General features: G+C 37.0%; 5 protein-coding genes across 7 annotated transcripts in view; 4 read left to right on the top strand and 1 right to left on the bottom strand.

Annotated features, from left to right (window-relative positions):
- The first annotated feature begins 369 nt into the window (after positions 1-369).
- Positions 370-1,250, top strand: Mago (mago, exon junction complex subunit). The gene is made up of 2 exons (XM_076798450.1): positions 370-583; positions 656-1,250. The coding sequence occupies exon 2, from the start codon at positions 717-719 to the stop codon at positions 1,155-1,157; it is 441 nt and encodes a 146-aa protein (XP_076654565.1). The 5' UTR covers positions 370-583; positions 656-716; the 3' UTR covers positions 1,158-1,250.
- Positions 1,251-1,370: 120 nt separating this feature from the next.
- Positions 1,371-2,768, top strand: LOC143360037 (uncharacterized). Of its 3 annotated transcripts, none has more exons than XM_076798564.1 (2): positions 1,371-1,548; positions 1,832-2,768. In XM_076798564.1, the coding sequence occupies exon 2, from the start codon at positions 1,839-1,841 to the stop codon at positions 2,127-2,129; it is 291 nt and encodes a 96-aa protein (XP_076654679.1). In that variant the 5' UTR covers positions 1,371-1,548; positions 1,832-1,838; the 3' UTR covers positions 2,130-2,768. The 3 variants fall into 3 exon arrangements, with proteins under 3 accessions (XP_076654679.1, XP_076654680.1, XP_076654678.1); XM_076798565.1 differs by lacking the exon at positions 1,371-1,548 and adding an exon at positions 1,564-1,636; XM_076798563.1 differs by lacking the exon at positions 1,371-1,548 and adding an exon at positions 1,570-1,751.
- Positions 2,751-5,360, bottom strand: LOC143360036 (lysophospholipase D GDPD1). The gene is made up of 7 exons (XM_076798562.1): positions 5,044-5,360; positions 4,893-4,935; positions 4,607-4,788; positions 4,123-4,343; positions 3,933-4,066; positions 3,740-3,857; positions 2,751-3,670 (listed from the first exon to the last, which is right to left on the bottom strand). Exons 1-7 carry the CDS (start codon positions 5,165-5,167, stop codon positions 3,545-3,547), a joined length of 948 nt encoding a protein of 315 aa, XP_076654677.1. The 5' UTR covers positions 5,168-5,360; the 3' UTR covers positions 2,751-3,544.
- Positions 5,361-6,012: 652 nt separating this feature from the next.
- On the top strand, positions 6,013-10,784 carry Etl1 (SWI/SNF-related, matrix-associated actin-dependent regulator of chromatin, subfamily a, containing DEAD/H box 1). Its single transcript, XM_076798561.1, has 12 exons — positions 6,013-6,233; positions 6,513-6,643; positions 6,712-6,896; positions 7,148-7,376; positions 7,665-7,998; positions 8,068-8,342; positions 8,417-8,554; positions 8,628-8,951; positions 9,025-9,326; positions 9,411-9,623; positions 9,713-9,819; positions 9,883-10,784. Exons 1-12 carry the CDS (start codon positions 6,128-6,130, stop codon positions 10,035-10,037), a joined length of 2,499 nt encoding a protein of 832 aa, XP_076654676.1. The 5' UTR covers positions 6,013-6,127; the 3' UTR covers positions 10,038-10,784.
- A 2,935-nt stretch (positions 10,785-13,719) lies between these two features.
- LOC143360017 (proton-coupled amino acid transporter-like protein acs) overlaps positions 13,720-24,520 on the top strand; it is a 28,094-nt gene continuing 17,293 nt past the window's right edge. The window contains exon 1 of the mRNA XM_076798522.1: positions 13,720-13,993. Coding sequence (XP_076654637.1) covers positions 13,958-13,993 — 36 coding nt within the window. The 5' untranslated portion in view covers positions 13,720-13,957. The remainder of the gene's footprint in view (positions 13,994-24,520) is intronic.

Raw genomic sequence — 24,520 nt, 5'->3', positions numbered from 1 at the left:
CTTGAACCAGAGAACACGATTTATTCAATGTCCGAGGGGATCTCGGAAGATACAAAAAGACTACGTAGAGAGCAGACATTGAAACGCGTCCGATCACGACGATAGATAACGATCAAAAGAGATCGAGTTTCCGTTCTCTCGAGCGAAGTTCGTATGGCAGAACTGAGAAGGGAAACTCGAGTGATCGGCGCGGTCTAGGGGAATGGCGACGGTGGCGCCATCCACCCTACACATTCCCCCCGAGTGTGTGTGCACGCAGCCACGATAACCTGGCTCACTGTTCATAATTATTATAGTGAATAACATGATTAGTTGATTTGGTCTCAGCTGCATTGATAAACTGACTAAAGTAATTACTTGTGTACCGCCTTAATGTTCAAATATCGCCATAGAGTGGAAACTCTATAATGTCGTTGACAATTACCGGAATCGTATATCAATGCAAACATAAATCGATGCGTATGATAAACATATAAAATTAGTGCATTTATGAGAAATTGGTATAAATACAGTTTATAATATATCAGTTATCAGTCTCTATCAAAACAAGTAAGGAGGTGGGACTAATCGTAGTCAGAGAAAGGTACGTGGATAACCTCTCCCTACTTGATGCGGCTTCGATGATTCGGTTTCAGAGATGTTTATTCCGTTTTAGCTGGCACATTAATCATCAAGAAACCTTTGAATTAAGTTCAAGGTTCGGTTAAAACCGCACAATGTCGACAGATTTCTATATACGTTATTATATTGGTCACAAAGGGAAATTCGGTCATGAGTTTCTAGAATTTGAATTCAGACCGGACGGTAAGCTACGATATGCTAACAATTCGAATTACAAGAATGACACTATGATCCGTAAAGAAGCTTATGTGCACCAATGCGTAATGGAAGAACTGAAAAGGATCATTCAGGACTCCGAAATCATGCAAGAAGATGATTCTCTATGGCCACAACCTGATCGAATTGGTCGCCAAGAATTAGAGATTGTAATTGGAGATGAACACATATCATTTACCACTTCGAAGACTGGTTCTCTATTAGATGTTAATCAGTCACGCGATCCAGAAGGACTACGTTGCTTTTATTATTTGGTACAGGATTTGAAGTGCTTAGTACTATCCCTTATAGGTTTACACTTCAAAATAAAGCCTATATAAACACTTATAATTATGTTCACATGCTAAAACAGATTTAAATAATTACAATGTAACTACTTGACTTTAAGGAAATACATGATAATTTTTAAAGAACTCCGTCTATAATTATTTTACCTGCAATTGTAGTAGTAGATATTATTCACCAAGGAATAATAAAACTGATATGAACAGAAAATGAATCAAACTTTAATTCTATTGTGTGCTTTATTTAATCATGGTGATACAAATAGAAGTCTACATATACAATGCTTTGTACTCTTTTTAGAAAAATTACTGATAACTAGTATAAAATGAACGCAGAAAACAGGAATGATTTATTTCACCTGATATTGGAGAAAGGCTGTATGGTGAAAGTACAGACCCTGCCATTATAGCAAGGAATTCTATATATGTAAGTAATCGTAGGTTATAATTTTCTAACCCCCCATGTCAAGGTTTCAAACAATTTGAGCGTCTCGATTTAATCTTCCATTACTTAAGTATAATTTATATTCTATATTAAAGTATAATGCACAAACGTAATATTTTAAATTACGTAAACAATTCATCTTATTCTATATTAAAAAATTGTTTATATGCAGCTTTTTTTATAATGTAATTGTTTTAAAGTTTGATATTGTATATTAAGATTTAATGTTATAGTATGCATTTTAGCAACAATTTATTTGTTACAGAAATAAAATGTCATCGGAAGATATATCTAACAATAGCAGTAATAACAGCAATGTTGGTAGAGTTGTCACCGATTCTGTACATGTAAGGTTTCGACAGATCCAAGTACATTGTGAAATCTGCAATTTGGATTTTGTTGGGAACCACTCGGAGATCAAGAAGCATTTCAACAGCTCTCACCCTTCTAAGGAAACGTGCTATTACTGCAGAGGAAAAGTATTCGCTTATACTCAAATACCTATTGATGGCTCCAATGAAGAATCGAAAAGGATTGTTTATCATAAGTGCAACAACAGTTAGATAAACATTTTTTCTAGTATAGAAATAACACGGAAGAATGATCTTATATATTTATGAACAAAAGATATTTCTTATATAATGTTTTTATATTAAAAGACGCAATATGAATAATAATAAATATGAGATTTGAGGCTTTCATGGCATGACATTATACGGTTCTCACTGTCAAGGCTTTCGGGTGTAAATTATTTTTTAATTATTTCGGGAATAATTTTCCCAATGATTCGTGTGTTTTCAATCCCCTGATAGAGCTAGCTGCAATCCTCGCGAAACGTTGAGAACATAATTCCTCTAGGACAAGGCTTACACCCGAAAGCCTTAACAGTGAGAACTGAACAATATGTTTTAGCGAAACTGATAGTAACATTGTCATGAAATTCAAAAACACAATTGAAAGATGTATGTCAAAATTTATTCCAAATACAAAGGTACATATATTTTGTATATACTGTAAGCATTATCTCATAATTTGTATAAAAAGTGTTTGTATTGTCTTTGATATTGTATCCAAGACGAATTCATAAAATACATAATTTAATATTAATTATAGATTCTCCTTAATGTATGCATTGTGTTTCAATAGACAATTTTTGTATGACATTACATAATAAAAAAGGAACATTTTTTTAAGACTGTAAATGATTACTTTTATTGGAGTAACAGAATAGCGTTATTTATTTGTTAGTTTTCTGATGCAGTTTTGCATTATAATTGTTTTTGTTAATTCGTGCCAATTGTGTACACTATTGCACTTCATAAAAGTTTATACATATTTTATGAAGAAAATACTGTAGCGGAATAATGAATATAAATATAAAAATAAAATAATTTATTACTGACTCATCTATTTAGTAGTAACTTTTTATATTTGAAGATATGTTGCAACCAATGTCAGACAATAACATTATAGTTATCAGTGAAGTACAATTGATATCAGTAATATGTATCACTCTTTCAATGCCAAAAGTGCAACATAATAAATGCCATTTCACATAAACAATGCTGTTCATAAATAATTCAACTTCACATTAATTTAGAATGCAATCAGAATATCATCTAAAGTACGTGATACATAAATTTAGCAAGATGTCTAATGCATATAATTTTTCTCAAGAAACATTTTATCATGGACTCTAAAATGAATTCTTGTCCATGCTAGATGAAATAAGTAAAGCATTGTCTACTTGAACTTGTAAGTATCTTGCTAGTTAACAATCAATTATATTGCAATACGCTGTGCATACATTTTTGCAGGTGATTTATTCTTATTCTTTGCAAATAAGAACAGATTGCTTAATAGTAGATGTACGTGTGCTTGTATATAACAGTCCATACAACCAACTTTGGAGTAATAAAATAGTTAGCATCTAACGTTAATTAATGCTATCTGTTAAAAATTCCCTATTCGCAGTTCTCTATTCAAATGTATAATTTTTTAGAAATAGTTTTAGTCTTGTTGGATAATCTGTTATTACTCCAGTGGCTCCAAGACTAAAAGCTTTTTCAAAATCTTGCTCCGTATTCAATACCCAAATGTATACCTGTACAAATAGCAATAATAATATGGAGTAATTCATTTGTAATTCATGATTACACGATTTTAAACTTACATGTATTCCACGGGCTTTTAAATGATTAAATAAGCATGGCCTCATTAACAAAACATTGGTAGCACGTACAATTAATTTTTCTACAGTCAAAAATGTAGGTTTTGGGCTTCTTGTGCGTCTATGATTACAAACACAAATTAATAACATTAAAGTTAATAGCTTAATTTAGTATTCAATGAAGCATACAACATACCGTAAATAGATAGAAGGTAAAAATACTTCCAGATGTGTTTCCCTCAAAGGTACAAACGGTAACAATCCTGTATATGTTAAAAGTATTAACAGGGCCACACGTCGCATAGAAAATAATAAATTTACATTTGGATTCTGCAAAGAAGTTAATATTATTTACTGTTAAACTATTTTGAATAAATGTTAATTACCGTTCTATAGCACTTCTGTGTTATTTCATCATTGAAGTTTCCCCATACAGTATACTCCTCTCGTTTGTAATCTTTTATTAAGTCAGATACTTTCTCTATAAGCCGGTCATCGTTAATTTTAATATCAATATTCACCGGCATACTGGGGAATGCTTCGAACACCTCTTTTAACAAGGGAATTTGTCTGTTTTCTTCGCTTTCAGGGCCAATGTATTCTGTATCTGTTAAATTACAGTTTTAACTCTTCATCTTTTTAATAAAATTATGAAAAATGCTCTGAAATATTCTATGTTTTTATGATTGTAAATGATTCGGTTTGTGATAAAGATACAAAAAAAAATATATTTTACCTGTATTTCTTTTCTATTTTTATAAATATCTTAATAGTTTGTTCACGTATGATAAATGTTAAAGCATGGTATGCTGCTCCCATTGAAATAGAAGAACCCAATGATATGTCTTTATAATAAATACTTAGAACTACCTGGTTCAAAATCAATTGGAAGACGTTGCTTTAATAGTGGTAATTCTTTGTAATTTAATTCTGATATATTCTTATTTGTGCCTGCGCTACGCATAAGATTCTGATCATGACACACAACCACTTCCCCATCCTTTGTGAGATGACAATCTAATTCTAACATTTGAGTTCCAATTGCTATGGCCCTGAAATAAATACTGATCTTATTAAAAATGTACACAAAAAATTAAAGAAGTTTTCATTATTGTCTTATATAACTTTGAAACAATGATTTAGCATTTTAACTCACCGTTTAAATGCATACATGGTATTTTCATATCCTTCTCCAGCTCCTGAACGAAAAAACATTGTAGAAATATATTTTACATTTTCAGAAACGTGATAGTTGTTAAATCTTCAAAACAGAAAAAGAAAAGAAAAAAAAGAATGAAGGAACAAACCTCCTCTGTGGCTTATGTGTTGACAATTAAATTTTAACTCTTTCTTTTTGTGTAGCAATGTAGGGTATTTAAAAAGTACTATTGATGTTAGCACGTAACCTCCTATTAGTGTGTATAGCAACATTTTGCATTCGATTATTTTTTACTGGTGCGACGTGTTATAACAAGTTGTTCTTCATTAATGAAATTTTAATTGTTCTTAAATACAAGGAAATTTTACAAGAGCGTCAGACTACATAATCGTGACTAAATTTAGTTTGACGCCTACTCCAATGTGCGCTGGATACATATCAACAAATGCGAGATCCTATGGGTGGAATCGCACGAGTTATTCTCATTTTCAATTCAAATTTTTGCCGCGCATACATGAAAACACTTTATAAGCTCCTCCTTTCCATACCCTTTTATCTTATTTTATTATACGCGAAATGAAATATGAAAAACTTAGACGAATCAATCAGCGATTGATACGATGTAAAATTTGAATACTAATAATAATAATAATACTAATAATAATAATAATAATAATAACAATAATAAAACAATGAAAATATATTTTCACACAATAAAATATAGAAACGTGTTTATTTATAACAATGTTATAATTTATATGTAATAATTGTGTACACAAATATTTATGTTTTGTTGAACGGAATTTTAATAGTTAATCACTAATCCGACTTACGATAAAATGACCAATTTAATCAATAATCCAATTGATGGTGAAATACTTCGAATTAATTATTAATTACATTAAATATCGCTGAACTCTGTATCTGCAAATAATTAGAAAAATATAAAAATCAACATTGCGGGAAAGACAGATAACCTACGACTTCTTTCTTTTTCATTTAATAAAGTTTCGTGAAATAAAGAGATCGCGTTGGACGACTGTAAAATCACTAAGAATTCGGAGCACAGATATTCCAAGTAATTGGTAAATAGGTAACTATATTAACCTGTTGGACGTCTGTCTTTCTCCCTAGTTCGGAGCTTTTCCGAATGCACCTGTCAAACGTGTTTTAAAAGCTACCTTTATCTAGAAAAATGTGTTTCCGGCAGCGTCTCTCATTTGTTTGACGAGATGTCGGATTCGAATTCGCCGAAAACAGATGCGAGCAACCCAAGCCTCTCAGGAAATTTGCGTCAATTTCGATTCCAAAAGAAACAACTGAAACCATTAAACATGTGTAAGAATCCGTTTATTCTCGACTTTCAATTTCCGAGTTATCATAATCAGTGTCCATCTTTTGTTGTTGTTTTATCGAACTAGCTTGCGCGATGATTATTTTTTTTCGCTGACGCGAGAAGTTTTGCATGTTGTGTACGCATTGCATTATTTGTATTGAAATATAAAATTAATAATGAATTTTGCATTTTTCCTAGTCAGAAATTATTGTTGTTAATAACGTTGCATAAATAATTCTTAAAATGGTATGGTTATAAACAAAGGTATTGTTTTTGTTTAGCGGATGATGACAGTAATCATGTTGGGTCTGACATACAGTTTCGACGCAAAGCAGTGAATGTAATTGAGGATAGTGATAGCGATGTAGGCAGTGCTTCTAAAAATACAGATTCTACGGATCGCAATGATAAGGTAGACTTATTAGAGTATAAGTTAATTTATTTATCAATGGATAGATATAGAAGTATTTATTTGAACAGGAAGTACATAGTAACACAAATTGGAATAGCGATGACGGGGAAGATGTAGTCAAGAATAAGAGAAAAAGGAATTTCAAAGGTTCTCCTAGAGGCATGAAGAAAAAGAGAAGAAAAGTTAATAGGGAAGAAGAAGTAGATGTCGATTCTGACGAAGGAAGTTTTAGCAAGGAAAAAGTATTTGATAGGTATGTGTCTAATAAGTAGATTGCAGATTTTATGTATTTATGGCAAAAATGGGCGGATGTAATTTTAAACAGCAAAAAATTACAAGAATTTAAGAGTATCAATACATTTCTTACAGCTTAATAAAACCACTAAAGAGAGAAATGAATTCCTATTTGGTTCATATGTCCTGCAATTAATGCAAACGATTTTTGTTTTACTAATAAGTGAACAAGTGCCATTTGTTTTACTTTTCTCTTTCTGCTATTTGCAGTGATGAAGATTCTGATATGGAAATATCTAATGAGCTCACTGGAGATAAAAAGGCAGTTCTTACATTTATGCAGACTTCTCATTCATCGGAATTACTTTTAATGTCACAGTGCTCTCAAAAGAAAGCAAATGCAATAATAGAAGCAAGGCCTTTCAAGGACTGGAGAGATTTAGTTCAAAAGTTCCAAAATAATAGATATTTGGATACAGAACTATTGAATTCAGCTCAAGTAAGAACTGCTTTGCACACCGTAACTAACACATTATCTACCGGCGATTATTCCACAATTTTTGGAAGTCTATGACCCATGGCTGAGGATACTGGTTTAATAGATCCTTCAACAGCAACAGAAACTTCAACCGTAAATCAACAACTCATCCTTATTAACGTAATCTAATAATTTCATTCGGGGATTATTGTGTGAAAGACAAAAAGCCTACTAATAGGCTCCCGGTAGATAATGTGTCAAATATCTGTATTTGATATTAAATTTCTTAATGTTGTTCAAATAAAATAGGAATTGCTGGCCACAAGGAATACAGTGGGAACTCTGATGAAGAAATGCCTTCGTTTGTCTACAAACATAGAAAAGGCTGTAGCTGCAGGCGTTTCAGCTATTACAAAGCAGCCAAAGGAACTATCGCCGAATCTAACACTGGCTCCATATCAAATGGTTGGTTTAAACTGGTTGGCTGTGATGCACGCACAGAATGTGAATGGTATACTAGCAGATGAGATGGGCTTGGGTAAAACAGTGCAAGTAATATCCTTTCTCACTTACTTGAAAGAAGCTGGTCTCAGAGATGAGAAAAATGGACCTCATCTAATAGTTGTTCCTAGCTCCACAATGGGTAAATACACATAATGGACGTATTTTTTAATTTTTTTCTTCCAGTTTATCACGTCCTTATAATTTGTAGAAAACTGGAACAATGAGTTGGATAGGTGGTCACCCGGTTTAAAAGTTATACAGTACTATGGTTCTCAGGAGGAGAGGAAAGAGATGAGACTTGGTTGGCGAAATGGTGATCTAGATGACGTTGATGTTTTGTTAACGACGTATAACTTAATTAGCAGTACGCCAGAGGAACGGAGACTATTCCGAGTTATGCCGATTGATTACGTTGTCTTCGACGAAGCGCACATGCTAAAAAATATGAGCACTATAAGATATGAGAATCTTGTTCGAATTAGTGTACTTATCTAAATTAATAGCGTATTAATTTGTGTGTTTCGATAGACGAAACTATATGATAACATGTTTTGCAGGCGAAACATCGAATTTTATTGACTGGTACACCCTTGCAAAACAATTTATTGGAATTGATGTCTCTTTTAATATTCGTAATGCCGGCGTTGTTTGCTGGTAAACAAGCAGACTTAAAGAGTTTATTTTCCAAAAATCCAGTAGGTATTCAGCAGAAGAACAACCGTGATCACCGGGGATGTAAACTGTGTAAATCAATGTATCACATTGCAGAAATTGCCGTCAGTAAGAAACCCTGGTGAAAAACCGCTGTTCGAACAAGAGCAAGTCAAAAATGCGAAACAAATTATGAAACCTTTTGTGCTTCGTCGATTGAAATCCGAAGTTCTTCGAGATTTGCCCGAAAAAAGCGAACGATTAATAAGAGTTCCGATGACGGAGAAACAGAAAAAAATGTACAGAAATTTGATTGCCGAATTTTCAGCGGAGGCAGATCAAAGCTCGGAAGTGAATGGAATAGGAATGATGATGCAGCTGCGGAAGCTGGCTAATCATCCGTTGTTAGTGCGAGACTACTTCAACGAATCCAGACTGAGAGTAAATTTTAAATATTCGTTTAACGAAGAAATTTTCTTTTGGAAAATATTAATTACTTATCAATTTTCTTCAGATAATTGCAAGCAGACTGGCAAAGGAACACGGATACAAACAGAAGAATCCGGACTACGTATTTGAAGATTTACAGTGGATGTCCGATTATCAGATAAATCAGTTGACAAGAACATATAAGAGCTTAGCTGGATTAAGCTTATCGCAAGAACTCATTCCCGGTGCTGGCAAATTGAAGGTGCTGGACGAGCTACTGCCAAAACTAAAAGAAGACGGTCATAGAGTGTTAATTTTCAGTCAATTTACAATGGTACTAGACATCATAGAAGAGTATTTAACGATTAGAGGGAAAACATATTTAAGGTTTCTGTCATATTTTATTAGTCGATTTTGATTTCTGATCTGCTAGTAAGTTATGTTTACATTGTTTCGATTTTCGAATTCTAGATTAGATGGGAGTACTCCGGTAACAGATAGACAATTTTTAATAAATCAGTATACCGAAGATGAAACAATATTTATATTTTTACTATCCACGAAAGCTGGAGGCTTAGGGATCAATTTAACAGCCGCAGATACTGTCATAATACACGATATTGACTTTAATCCGTATAACGATAAACAAGCGGAAGATCGTTGCCATAGAGTGGGCCAAACAAGGTATGCTGTTAGAAAACAATGTATCAGAATATATTGCGCCATTGATAAAAGTATACGATTAATTCTAATAATGACATACATATTTTTAGACCAGTTAGCATAATTAGATTATTAAGCGAAGGCACTATAGAGGAAGGCATGTACGAGATAGCGCAGGATAAATTGCATCTTGAAGAACAGATCACACGTAACGAAGGTTGGTAACATTGATTTATTCCACTTGAGATAAAAAAAAATAATAATAAATGATTTCTTGCAGAAAATGAGAACCAGGATAAAAAGAGTGTTCTGAAGCTACTTAAAATGACATTAGGTCTAGAACATAACAGATCTCTGTCGCTGTCTCCAACAAAGAATACAAAAACCAGTAACGGGGCGATAAACAACGAAGGGGGGAGTGACATAGAATTTTAAAAGAACTCTTATACTTTACCATATTTTGTACTAGCTGAAAATTTGATGTCATTTTTATAAGTGTGTTCTTGAAGTTTTTTATACAATACTGTTGCAATTGCACAAGGAACATCGATTTGTAAATTAATCCCGCGTGTTTCTTTCGGAAAGCGCATATGAAATTGTTCTCGAACATATGTACACAATTTCAATCGACTACTACTATACTATATTATTACTATACGATTATATTATTTTGTACATCACGTTTTAAACCGTTCTTGTATTTATATCCGTATACATTTAGATAGAATTTTAATTGTAACTTTTTTGTGTTTTGTGTATACATTCAAGTATTTATATAGTGTGTGTTTAGGCAAATATTGAGAATTGCACAATGTATACACGAAAAAAGAAAAAAAAATGAAAATTCGAGAATCAGGAAAACAAGTTTCTGTCACGAGTAGTCGCATAATGTGAATAATCCATTGAAATATACACATACATATTTATTTGGAATTAATGTACACAAACATTCCTTCAGAGATTACTTAATCATTGTACAAAACTACTGATGGCATTGTGCCGATTATCGGAGTTAATTTATTCTCTTGTAACGCGTCTCTACAATAATTCCATTATTTTCTGTCATGCGAAAAGAATGCTGGCTTAGGCGATTCGCAAGGTTAAACAAATTGTATGAATTTACAATCAGATGTTAACGACAATGGAAACAAGTATCTCAAAATATATTACGAATTTTTAATACAGGCTTTGTAATTATTGTAATAGTGCAACAATCGAATAGTTATAAGGTGAATGCAAAATTAAGAAATTAAATTTCAACTGATTTGTAACACATCCTCCTTCTGTTTCTGTGTTGACCATTAGTCATTGATTTTCTATTGAAACGGAAACGATGTACCTTAAATTCGCAGTAGATAAAATCGTTCTGCAAAAACATAGATTTTAATCTTCCGTTTTATTAGATATTTATAGTTGAACGCTTATCTCTGTTGCTACAAAAAGAAAATGTTGAAAATCTTAGCAATGCTATCATGTATGTCGTATAACTCATCGAGATTGGCATCTAAGATGAACCTGTAGAATGTTGTGGCAAAAGCAAGGCGAAAAGAAAATTTCCATATCATTATTATTCAAATGGTTTTTTGTTTGTAGTAAGTATATAATATGTACAAGCAAATTATAGTCTCCCTTGGTTTTGGAGTCCCCTGTACATTCTATAACATTATAATCGTTACATAAGAAAAGCATGGTACCCATAATTCCTACGGTACACGTTTACCGGAACAATACAAGATACCTGGCGATCATAATATTATCGCGGTACCGATACTAACACATAGACGAAGTTCAACAAGTGTCATGGTAAATTCTATGCCTTTTATCTGGCGTGTTTTCGCAGCCGATAATCCGTGACGTAAAACCTAAAGCCGCATATTTCCAAGATCGGAATCTAGTTGTAGAATGCCGTCGTCAGAAAGTGCAAGAGTCCGGAAAATTCCTGTGACATTATCTAAATAATCGTGTCGCACGGAGGAACGGGTATGGAAAATTACTGGACGTGCCAATTTCTCCATTGTCTTCGATTTTATGGAAAAATTGTTTCGGTCACGGTTACATTATTTCAAGGGGTTCGAGAAATAGGCGTTCCACTGCGCGTCGGTGTAACTCTAACCATTAAATGGAAGTACCCGTACTGTTATTGAGACATCTATTCGAATAATAAAGGACAAGAAAACAATCAAGATACAAATAGAGCAAATTGTTTCCACTGATTCGTAAGTCACATGGTGGGGAGCAGTGTCGGCTGATGAGGGGAGGGAAAAGAAGGGAAGAAGGAATAGAGGAGAAGAAATTACCCTCTCTCAGCCAATACCGGAGTATGCACGACAGAGATAAAACGCGTCGCGTGTCCAGGCTGTGGCGGAAGCGTGGGCAATAGCGCGGTAGAAGGGGAATTAGAGTGGGGAAACAAGTCTTGATCTGGAGGCTATGGTGAGAAGAGTTAGTATGGAAGGGGGGGGGGGGGTAGATGATCGAGAAAAGGGATGAAGATTAGAAGGGGAAGAATTAAAGTAATAAGGAGTAATAAGGAGGGGAAGATACACGTGGTAGCAAAATTTGAATCCTAAATTATGATACTATTACCCTATAATTTTATACGTGGAAAGGTATAATTATTTCGAAAAATGAACACGTATACTTGGTCAAAATAAATTCTCTTGCTGCTAGTTTCTCTCTTTTTTTAGAAAGATCACATTCGAAATCTCTTCGATTTCATGTTACCTTTCCTTTTCTTTCATTCAGCCGGTTATCATCTTCCGTTATCGAAAATATCAACTCGCATCTCTCCGTTACTCAATCTTCTAGCTCGGTATAAATAAATAATCTTCAGATCTCTGTTTTTCTCAGAGTTTCTAAAAATTGTACAGGTTAACAGACTTGAACTGAAAAGCTTGACTTGTACTACTTTCCATATTTTGGCGAGGCATGGATGAACGAACCCGAAGAAGAGAGCATTTGTACAAATTAAAAACGAAAATGTACTGTGAGAAGCGACTCCGTCTCTCGTGCTCTATATTTGAAGATAAGAAACGGTGGGGAGTAATTAAACACCGCTTGCGAGATACTTGTGGTCATACCAATAATTCCATTTCTCGAAACTTGTCAAGTGACTTGTCTTTCCCATACGATCACCATCTAAATTAAGTTTACTGATACGATCTAGGATCATCCGGCGTCTTATCACATAATTCTTAAAAATATTGAGAGGCGATTCACTATCTATCTGTTTCCATTATCTAAGCGCGACAGAAAAACAATCCGTTTATTTCAGATTTCTTCACTTAACCCTGCAAACAATATGTGCGCAGTTTGCAGCAAACAGTGACAAAATCTATTTACAAATCTATTATCTACAATCACTTATTTAAATTTTATTATAAAATCTGACAAATGTCGGAGCAAAAGAAAATTCGAAATTTCAAGTTTTATTAGGGTTGAAGTTGGATCTTCACGGATTTCTCGCTTGCCGAGATCGGTGACGTCACACAGTGGTCGATAAGTACGAAAACTGGGACAAGAATAAAAAAAAACTGTTATATAATTTGATTCATTAATATCTAATACGCGTGTCTGATAAGGTCTCCTCGATTGAATTTCATTTATAACTAAGAAAATTCAAATAAGTGAGAGTTACTTAAATTTTAACAATCATATTTCTCTTCTGCCGAATTGAATATGTTCCGAATTGCTTTAGAAACTAAAAATATGGCTCTTATTTAGATAACATATGCAATTCGTAATATAGGCAGTAAATTGAATATTTGTATAGAACTTCTTTGGAATCTATTCGAATCAATTCTCTTCCATCGACCACTGTGACGTCGCGCGGTGGGTCGAGAAAATCGATCTCTCGATTCGATAGGAAAATCGGCGGCAATCGGGGCGCGTTCTCTCTGCCTTTCGTTCGTCCTGTCTAGTGGGGAATTACGAAAGGCAAAGTGTTTCCACGACGAACAACCGGCTCTTCTGTGTTAGATTTCGATCTCGAGTTAGGCCTCGTAAGGTAGTCGAGCCGCATCGTCGGGTCCGAATCACGGTCCGCGAGTGACCAGCAAACGAAATGGCAAGAGTGCGGTGTGCCGTGTGTGCCACGATGCTATATAAACAATACTTGCCGCGATCCGTGATCAGTCGAGTTGCGGCGGCCGTACCTGTCGCGACACAATATAATGCATCGCACCATAACAAACTGAACGGAGAGAACCGGTTGTCCTTTTTCCGCATCTTTCGTCGCAACGCGCTCTCATTTGACTTAACCTTGTTTTCTTTGACCGTTCGCGTTCCGCACGTACGATTCCGCACGTGAATATACCGCATCTACCCTGTGCACAGAAGTGACCGATCCCGAAGCCATGTCGCACGACAATTTCGGATTTACCTCGAGTACGGTGAGTGACATTGTGTTCTTACCCCTCTTGTTTTCGTTGAGCCGTTTCGTTGCCCGCGCTGTTTTGACACTTTGCTTTCGTCGCCGTCTTTTGTTTACACGCACCCGCCATCGCACGTGCGTCGTTCGTAATCGATTTTTCGATCGAGGTTCGAAATCGCTTTACCATTTGGACGTTCGAATCGTTCGAAATACAGTAGAATACTTATAAAAATACGTATAACGGGATCAAAACACTGCATACGCAGAAACATTGTTTAACCTTGTGAGGTCCGGCGATTTCAATCGCCAGAATGCTGGTACAAACTTACCCAAAGTAGCTTCAAATATCACCGTTATATGGTGTCCCAAAAATGTACTTCTTTGGAAGGGGTGATTCCTGACGTCATTTGAAGTAACTTGTTCCTTTGCGAAATTGTTCTCCGCAGCTTTGTTGTGGACTTATTAACGAAAAACACGGACCAATCGGAACGCGGATACAGCGGACGAGTTTCGGCTCGACCAATGCCAACGTCACGCTCAGCGGGACCTCTCGCCGCGCCGGGATCCGGACCGCTGTAGCCGAGTTCTGATTGGTCCGTGTTTTTCATTAATAATTCATTAACAAAGCCGCGGAGAACATTCTCGCACAGGAAAAAGTTCCTTCAAATGACGTCAGGAATCGCCCGTTTCAAGGAAGCATAACATTTTTGGGACAACCTGTGTTCTCCGGCAAACGTTGAAAATTTTCGAAATTTTGAAAAAGAAGTTTCGTGGAAGGTTTTTGCGATTTCAGCCTACCGTGTTCGATTATTATGATAAACAACCCTTATTGCTATTCGTTCGATACGGTACAATCGATATGAACTTTGGAATTAGTTTGCCGAAGGTATTGCAAGTATGATTATTTAAAACGAATGTTTATTTAAATTCTCTTATCTGGTTTGTCCTGAGTGTCCAAGAAAAACATTTGAAATGAACTGTACTGTCGGTTGGTCTCGTACACGGCAGGACATCGATTGTGTATTATGGTGTTTCGAGAATCGAAATGTCGGGTCGAACATTATCGAGTCTGCTTCGGCAGCAATACAACCTGTGTTTGTTTAGAGTTCGTTGTGCGTGACAGACGTGATTAAATTGGGTACGGGAAAAAAAAATATGATAGGTGTTCTTACGTACAAGTACGATTTGAATTAATTAACAACCAGTTTCCGCGTTCTGCTCGATAATTTCCATTAATTACATCTACACGGGAGCGTACTTCGTCGAGAATTGAAACGCCTCGGGACGACGTTCCATATAAATAACTCGAAAGAAGGTAGAGGTATTAGAACCCGTCAAAATGGCGGATTCTAATATTTTTAATTTACGATTATTGAGATTGTGAAGATACATGTACGTGGAATTACTCAAAAAATTTATTTCTTTAGGTATATATTATTCAAAAAATGGCTGAAAACTTCAATAGGCACATTCTTCTTATTTGCATAAAGTAATGTAATGTAAACCTAATGTTAAAGATGCTGTATCTTTGTAGAAATATCCATTGTTCTTATTATCGAATTTCTTGTTGTCTGGTAAATGCTCGGTCGAGCTCGTCTCGAAGCGATGATGGATCTCCATATTGGAATCTGTCGATCGATCAGGACTTTGTTAGTCGAGATAACGATCGATCCGTCCTTCGACTCGTTGTATTCGAAATGAAATGGTTCGATTACCTCGAATTCGCTGCGAGGTGATCGCTCGCGAACTCCGGAGGAAAAGGAAAGTCACAGGTGTCGAACGAAAAATTCTCGTCGAAGGACAATAACGGCTGGAACTGCGCGGCTGTGTGACGTCATTATAGGAGATCTCGACTTCGAATCGGAACGAAACGAGTCCTTTTCTATCCGATGCAACAAAGAAGGTTAAAGTAGCCGACCGTTTTTTTGTCTCTCTCCGTTAAAATTCTGCGTCAGGTCGTGAAATTCGATAGAAAAAAAAAGTGAACCGCTTTTTGCGGAACTGTTAGTGAAACTACGTGTCCTTCGAATCGCGACTGTATCACGGTTCTGCTATACAATTCGTTTCCCCCTTTTTTCTGGCTAGTTTCAGTTTTTGTCGATGGCTCGTTAAGTTCGAATTTCGCGAAGGAACCAATTGACCAAAATTCTCTCCAATCTAGTTTGTCTGGCCTCGTTCCTATTATTGTTTGTTGTATGAATATTTAATTAACCAGAGTGACTTTTAGATTCCGGTTACAAAACGTTTCCGGCCATTATTCTCGGGAGTAATAGGATGCAACCGTCGATCTTTCGGTATATGTACCGATAGGCAGAAATTCAGTAGCTCGGTAAACAGATCGAATAACACAAACCCAGATGTCATTAGGTTCTCGCACGTTTTGCACCGAAGTATCAGTAATCGATCCTTTGAATCGTCAGGAGGAAAGTAAATCGTAACGGTAACTTGTCTTTAGAAACAATGATAACTATGCAAATAATACTACTAATAATAATAATAATAAATACAAAGGATTTTTATGCAAATTTAAAACTTTCTAGGTCAATTGTAGAAAACAAAAATGAAATGAAAACATCAACATTTAACCCGTTAGCCGCGGAATTTAATTTAAAAAATCCCTCACGGGGTGCGGAATTAAAATCGAGTAATGACGAGTATAACTGGTTAATAATTTTAATAGATTTAAGAGAATGTTGCATTATTCTTAAACTCTTCTAACGTATTTACAGTTTAATATTTCACGTAGTTATTTCTGACATAAATGCGTAAAATCCGCAGTCTAATGATAACGCTGTGTACGATAGGCGGTTTTCTGAAACCAAATTCGATAGGGTTGAATGCCGATTGCAAAGATGGCGTCGAAGGTTACCGGAAGGTTGGTACACCGGAAGTTGCGTGATAGAGAAGCGCAAGCATTTAAATCTTCCATTACAACAACCACAATTTTGCGTTTTGATGACCGGTAGCCGATTCCTATAGTTGTTAACTGAAAAATATGAAATTTTGCAGAATCGAGTACCGAAGAATTGGGTAAAAATTGGCTCAAAAATGGAGTATCGAGAGCATGGGACGACGGAGCTCTGTACAGCGTAAAAATCGAGTCTCTCGCAAAAGGGCGCGTGTCCCCGAGCAGATAAGGTCTTGGAGACGAAGGATCTCGGAGAATCGTGATGTATCGCGTTCTATTAGAATGGAACGTGCGCGTCGGATGTCTCGTCTCTGTCACGCGTTAGCCCCCAAACCGATAAGTCCGATAGGCATACCAGGAGCACCTTCGATAAAACGAGAAAACAAACACTCGTCGCTCTCGGTTCTGTGTTGTATTTTTCTTCGGCGAGTAAGTACCGCCTTGAACGAAAGCGATAGGAAAACGGCATTTGTTTTCTAGAAAACATCTCGCGTAATCTCAGAAAAAAATGGATCGGTCCGAACAACAGAGCGCTAGCCAACGATATCAAATGTTTGTTGTGTCGATTAAACCAGCCCCGTCGACGTGTTCTGTTCTCTTGTTTTCGAAGATCGTGCTTCCTGATAATGTCACGGCCGAGATCGGCTCGGTTGTGGAACTTTTTTTTTTTTTTAGGAAATCTCTGATAACACAGGGAGAGAGAGAGAGAGAGAAAGAGAGAGAGAGAAAAGACACACACGGGTACCTGTAAGTTTTCCAACGGAGGAGAATCCAATCGATCCGCGTGCAACATACTCTTCGGATCGGGATATCGGTGTTAGTGGGGAAACAGATAATCCGCACGAATTCCCGTGACGATATCATTGCGATTGGGTGTTTATTGAGACACCGGATACGCGACGTCACCGATGCGACGTGTTTATGCAATTTCGTTTGTCTTGATTGATTTTTGTCTATGAAATCAATGACTTTATCGCTCGAGGAGCACCTGCAATCATCCCTCTCACGGGCACACGTTCTTCCGGAAAGTATCGGTATAATAATTTTGAATAGGGGCTGTACAAGTTACGATAATGACTCGTTACTAATCATACTGTGGAAATAAATTACTAGAGTTGATCTATAGTCGTCGGAAAATTCCGTTCATGTCGATTACGATACGGCAGCGATCTATCCAAACTAGGATGCCTAATCGGTGACATAAAGTGGGCTACTCGAGCCGAATCATTTCGGGCGAATCTGTCGAATGGAAATCTACAGGTAGCAATTCTTCTGACGAGATAGTCAATATTTACGATGATTCCGGTGGCTACACGGGGGAAGTGTTTGTTCTCGCTTTTTATCGCAAGGTCGACGGTTTCGCGGATACGGAATTGGCCTATGAAAAATCGCCGGCGAGCATCGACGGCTTCGTAACATGATTCAGTGGCGGATTCACACTTCTGCCGCCTAGGGGCGGCTACCTCTACACCTGTTGTTGTGTAACCTCCCCCCATAAATCCGCCACTGGTCGAGCGTGGATCCCATAGCGATTACGGGATCACCTTGCGACGTGCGATTGCATGTGGCAATAAACGCCCGGGGCGTTCTAGCGTTCAAACACGACGAATCTCGACAACGTTAACGACGCTTATTGATTCACTTTGAAGATGGTCGCTGTGAAAGGTAGAACATGTCGATTGCGTTATATTTTAACGAACGAAAGAAAAAAAAATCGTTTGAAAATTCGTGATCCCGTTTAATGCTCACAAGAGAATCATTTTTTTTACAGCTTCACAACGTTATTCTGCAGAATTCTGTTATCTTCGAATAACAAGGATAGTCATCGCTTGATCTTCTGAATAGTGGTTCTCGATGAGTCGGATTAAGTATCGAACGAGGGCGATAATATTGGCTCGTTCTACTTGGAATCGTTTGCACTTCGCCTGGTTCGCCGGGGACGATTATCGGTCGGCACATTCTTTATTGTCGCATTGTTGTTCGAGCGATCAAATTACTTTTTAATCGCCAATGATCGGCAACAAACAAGGAGTTTGTCCTCTGGACTTTTAACAACGCCGGTAGGATTCTGACGTGGACTATACAGTCTGATTATTCCGATGTTAATGAGAAGGAAGTGAGCACGACACTATTATCTGCTGCATAATAACGACAAAATTTATGGCACAGATAGTTCCGCGTACGTAACACAGTTCTGCAATAATTTTCAAATTTGTTCGAAGAAGGTCTTGGGCACTTTCGTTAATAAATGATGATGTATTGTACAAACAGGAAGTTGCACAGGCGTGACAATGCTACACCCTTTAACAAGACGCTAAAATACAGAATCAGGAATTAAGAAAACAATGCTTTGCATCGATAATGATATTTCAGTACGTAAAGAAATATAACCTGGAATCTTGGTCAGTTACGACTATATAAATAAATGCATCGAGTCTGGAATTTTTGAGAAAAAAAAAAAAGAAAAATGACTATAATTGAACAATATCGGCTTCTGAAAATGTCTGTTCGGCTCCGGTCTCTTGCAATGGATGCCGAGGATTTTAATAATTGTTGAGCACGAAACGCGTGTCTGCTGCAAATCATAGAATATTTGCAAAGCGTTATTGGTCTAAGGAAAAGCGAAAAAGAGTCGGCGGGGAACTCCGCCGCGTTATCAGATATTTCTGCGAGGCAGCCGATGCGATCCGCCGATCGGAAACCGTGGAATAACTTTCTACTCGGTCGGCCAATAAGTTCGCGGCAGCCTTTCCGATCCTTTATTCGCAAGAAACGCGGGCAGACCGCCCTTTTTCTCGGCCCAAGTTCTCCGTCTACACGCCTAGAAAGTTCTATCGAAAGGTTAAAAAAAAACACGGGCCACGTACCACAAACATCTCGCACGCAGACGGCTTAATCTACCAATGATAAGGTCAGATTATTTTTTCTTTATCCTCGGCCACATCTCCCCGTTACGTGCTTTCTCAAATTGGCTTCGAAGTTCAATTATTCTACAGCCCGACGGAACACGCTCTTGCGCAATTAATTGCAAGCGACAGAAAAAAGCGAGGCACGGTGTATGTCGAACTTATTTTCAGCTTCGACAACGACGTATTTTTTTTTTTAAGTTCTAACTACTTCGGCCTCTTTGTTATCTTTCCGAACGTATAATTTGGTTTTTAAAATACGACTGACGTTAGTCTTCCTCCAGGCCGTGAATATCTTCGAACGGTCGTTAACTAGGATTTTGATTGTTCGTATGCATCCGCGCAATCACAAACTGCAGATTTTCGTCGAAAATATATTAACGCGTCGAACATTTTTCTTGTTACAGAAGAGACCAAGCGGGGAGACGCCATTTTGTCGAGTTTTACTCCGTTCCGAGGAGGCTTTGTAATCTTTAACTAGTCGCTGCTTCGTTAATTTTATTGTTTTGCGATGGAATAATATTTTCAATGACACGTTCGCAGGAAAGCGATGTTCGTAATGGAAATTTTCTAGTATATATTTACTTCGCGTGACGAATTCGCTGGGAAAAACAAGATTCACGAACGGAAAATAGTCTTGACAGAACTTGGCTAATCACTTAGCGGAAATTCCCAATTTACCGGAACGAGAGGGATCACTCACAGTTGTCGATGGATTCACATTGAAAATCCATTTGTGTCGACAAAAGTTACGCGTACACACACGAAATGCTTATCGTCCGGGCGTTCATGAAACGTTAAGTGTTTCTGCCACATTCTTTCTAAGATAGTGACGTACGTAGAATATTTTTTCGTCTCGAAACTCGGTCGTTCTGGCACTGTTAATATTCTTCTAAGGGACTCTGGTTCGTTCCGCGAAACTTCCGGCTGGTTGGTATCATAGTCAGCTATTACTTGATGCTGAATTACCGGTGTTCTCCTCTCGTGTTTCTGGCTAATCTTGTTAAACCCGAAACACGTCACTTCTAGTATGATATTTTCGAGAGGAGTGTTAATGAGCGGCTCGCCGAGCTGATGTCATTCTCGAAGACAGAGGAAACCCTTATTGAAAGATTCCCCTGATTTTTTGTTGATCGCAGCCTTGGTTTCCCTGACTGCCTCCTAGAAACAGCTGCAGAACTTTTCTGAAAAGCTAAATGCTGCTGGGCTTCACTGAAACTTTTGCCTGAATTTCAGAAATCGTTTTTCGCCGTTTCCAAAAATACAAATCCTCGGAGATTATACTTCTCATATTTAAAAAAAAAATAAGATTGTACTGGACGATTTTTCCAAGAAGCTGCTGGCGGAGTTCATTGAAACTTTTGCCTGAATCTCAGGAATTGTTTTTCGCCGTTTCCAAAAATAAAAATCCTAGGAGATTATACTTTTATCATCCTTTGTATGCCATGTCGTAACCCAAAGCTTCTTCCTCTCAGAGTTGAAAAAACTGCAGATCAAAATAAACAAATCTCTCCAGATAAGCCATCACGCCGGTGAAAGCGAGATTTGGGACCCAGAGAGTGGCAAATAAACGAATGAATCGATTTCGTTATCGGGACGCAAATTTCTTAGAACATTGATGTCGTTAATGTTTGCGCAAAAACTTTCCACACAGCGTCGAAAACAATTTCTTTTCGTTGCGAACATATCAATAGAAAAATGTGCAAGATTAGTTCAAAGTTCTTTAGCCATTGATTAGGGTGGATTACTTTGAATTACATACACTCATCCTTCGATCGCGTGCGATAGACGCTCGGGCACAGCCACTGTGCGATGATCGAGCGAGCCGATAAACGATGTTATCGTCGTTGTATTCGATGACTCGAAAGTTGTAAAAAGAAAAACAGGAATTAAGAGCTTAAATATTCGAGTGGTCATTATTGCGCCGGGTTACGGCTGTCAAATAAGAGGGAAAGATTGGTGATTGATTTTAATTAAATTCAAATTTCAAGAAATACTGCCGGTCATTCTTCTCAAGTGATTTCCAATACGTCAAACAGTGATTGTTATTAAAGAGAACGTATTGCGTTGCAGAATCAATTTTTGTACTGTGTGATTTCAACGGTTAAGAATTCCAATTGTATCTCAATTGCAGATGGGCATTTTCCTTGAATTTTTCTGGGAATAATTTGAAAGCGTCCATCACTTTTTAAATTGGTTATTCAAGAAGTGGGTTAGTCCCTTTTATCCTCAACGTATCTCTAAAATCTGTGTTATCTTTACTGCCATTTTTTATGGTTTTATGTCGCATCAACTATTACAGAAATCGTGCGATTTACACAGGCTGATCGGTACAACCGAAAAAGTGAGTGATTCTGCTTAAACAATGAGTTAAAAATGTTCACGAACAATTTTTCACACTAGGTTTCGTTTTCGAGAAAATCGATTTCAAAAATCGGTCAGAAGTAGATCCGGTCGATCACGACGATCTTCTCAAAAACAAACCCTCATGTGAACAATTTTTATTCTACATTTTCCACTTACTTTTTTCATATAAAATCCCCCACTCCCCACCCCTTTTCGGTTTTACCACCAGTTACCGATCACCCTGTACAACAACAGCGTTTCTCGGACTGTAATTGATAGAATTATATCTATGATTGAGACAGAATTGTTTGAACAAGATTTAAGGTGCTTGTCTAAATTAAATCGATCGATCAGCTTAATCGCCGAGTATCGGAACGATCGTCGATAGTGTCCGTGGAATTTCTTTTCAGCAAACATAATCGCTATAAATCACACCGATGACAGTATCCGTCGGTAGCGAATTAGAGCACGGATGTTTGTAATCGGTAGTATCGGGCACGATTTAACAATTTGCAAACAGTCCTGGGATCTATAGGCGTATTTATCAGCTGGATCGCGCGTGTTAGCGCTCGCCTCATAATTTACTATTTTTTCTCTTTTCCACGACGACGATAATTAACGACGAAGAAGACGAGAAGAATTAGTACTTTTTGGAGTTTCTTCTTCCGTCTGGCTCTCGAGGTATAGCAAATCGATCGATTTGTACAATTATCGACATTTAACTCTCAGACTCCTGCGAGTTCTAGGCCTGTGTCGGAGTCATTTCTGACCCACACCCATATTTCACTACAGTTTTCTTTCGATATAGGGCGATGGCTCGGGACTGGCTTTCGTCGTATTTCGGATGAAGAAGAAGAGGGGATAGCGATTTTCTTATTTCGAAATAAAAAGTAAAAAATACAGCCAAAAATAAAAAAATAGAGTTACTTAAAATGTCCTCAATATTTATTTCAATCTCCAAAAACACGCGATGACGTTTAAATAAATAATATCGATTTCGGGAAAAATCTTCCCTTTTTTTTTTTACAAACAGTAAGCATTTATTTTCTTTTCCATTTCCGGTAATTAGATTTGATGTAATTTTAACTAATCGTCTTTCGATTTCTCTGAAAATTAATGTTTACAACAATAAGTTCGATTTTCGTCCACAGCCGCACTGTGCGACAGGACCAGATTTTTTTTGCCGGCTGCTTTCCGCCGGTTTAGTGAGACGATAATTGTTGTAATTCAATTCGTGCGTCGCCGATTAACAGGTCTCAATGACTCGTCATTGGGAATCGTTAATTAGTGACGCGCAACGCGAATTAAATTACACCCGCGCCCGGAATACCTATGGCAACGTGTTCCTACGTTTCGATACAGTTGTCATATTGGCATGCCGATCTTCTCGGAATCCGATGATTTATTCTGTCCTCACTCGAGAGTTAGTCTGCTTAGGATTCTTGCGCCAGCAGCGATCAATTTTTCGCAAATGAATAATGGATCCAGCGTCTTCGGAATTCTTGTCCGCGAAATGATCGATTCCAGGAATTACAGAGATTAACGTTGTCTCGTTAGACACGATCATCCTTACAAATTAAATTAAGAATGACGGATGGCGATGTGTTGTTCACCAGTCTTACACGCTTATTCTTCCTAAGACTTTAAATTCTCTAATTTTAATCTCGATTCTCGAATCGAAACGGTAGCTCGAATTTTATCGTCTGGATTTCCATAGCTGATAATCTTGCTGTCAATGTATCTTTTATTTCATCTAAAGATTCTAGTAACTAACGAAATAATTTTAATTCCTGTTAATCTTTATGTTAAGTTTCGTCGAATAATTTTAATTCCTGTTAATCTTTATGTTAAGTTTCGTCGAATAGAAAGAAGAGACCCCGAAAACATCGGGAATCCTACGGTCGGGACGAGTCGGGTCGGATCGAGTCGGGTTCCCGAAAATTTTGAGATTCACGAAGGAATCGGGTTCTCGGAATTTTCAGGAATTCCAACTCTTTTGGGAATCCTGACACTTTCGAAAATCCCGACACGTTCAGGATTTCCGATTATTTCGAGAACCCCGAGTGTTCCGAGAATGTCGAAAATTTCGTGTTCCCGACCCGACCCGACCCGAATTAGGTGTACCGAAGAGTACAGTTTACAGTTGTACAGTTTATCACTGCACATTTGTTATGTATCTTTACAGACATTCAGAATTGAGTGTACTTTGATATTAGAAATGATTAGATACGATATCTGAGAAGATTTTTGTAGTCTTCTGACTTTGGTGTCTATTGCTTGATATTTTTTGGTTAACTGGAATATTTGTTCAAATTTTTAGAGCCACTTACATAGCTCAACAATTGTATATCGAAACAGTCAATTGTTAATATCACGTTATTCTTTC

The sequence above is a fragment of the Halictus rubicundus genome, chromosome 12 (genome assembly GCF_050948215.1).
Source record: "Halictus rubicundus isolate RS-2024b chromosome 12, iyHalRubi1_principal, whole genome shotgun sequence".
Lineage (NCBI taxonomy): Eukaryota > Metazoa > Arthropoda > Insecta > Hymenoptera > Halictidae > Halictus > Halictus rubicundus.
This window is presented reverse-complemented; position numbering and strand designations above follow the sequence as displayed.

What these genes read in the sequence shown, in the direction of transcription:
- Mago (XM_076798450.1), top strand. Translation starts at nt 717, where the DNA reads ATGTCGACAGATTTCTATATACGTTATTATATTGGTCACAAAGGGAAA.
- LOC143360037 (XM_076798563.1), top strand. Translation starts at nt 1,666, where the DNA reads ATGCACAAACGTAATATTTTAAATTACGTAAACAATTCATCTTATTCT. An exon ending in TATGCAGCTTTTTTTATAAT is followed by an intron (nt 1,752 to 1,831) that starts GTAATTGTTTTA and finishes TATTTGTTACAG; the next exon opens with AAATAAAATGTCATCGGAAG.
- LOC143360036 (XM_076798562.1), bottom strand. Translation starts at nt 5,167, where the DNA reads ATGTTGCTATACACACTAATAGGAGGTTACGTGCTAACATCAATAGTA. An exon ending in TCCAATTGATTTTGAACCAG is followed by an intron (nt 4,344 to 4,606) that starts GTAGTTCTAAGT and finishes GTAATTTAACAG; the next exon opens with ATACAGAATACATTGGCCCT. An exon ending in TAAAAGCCCGTGGAATACAT is followed by an intron (nt 3,671 to 3,739) that starts GTAAGTTTAAAA and finishes CTATTTGTACAG; the next exon opens with GTATACATTTGGGTATTGAA.
- Etl1 (XM_076798561.1), top strand. Translation starts at nt 6,128, where the DNA reads ATGTCGGATTCGAATTCGCCGAAAACAGATGCGAGCAACCCAAGCCTC. An exon ending in TGTTCCTAGCTCCACAATGG is followed by an intron (nt 7,999 to 8,067) that starts GTAAATACACAT and finishes TATAATTTGTAG; the next exon opens with AAAACTGGAACAATGAGTTG. An exon ending in AGAGGGAAAACATATTTAAG is followed by an intron (nt 9,327 to 9,410) that starts GTTTCTGTCATA and finishes TTCGAATTCTAG; the next exon opens with ATTAGATGGGAGTACTCCGG.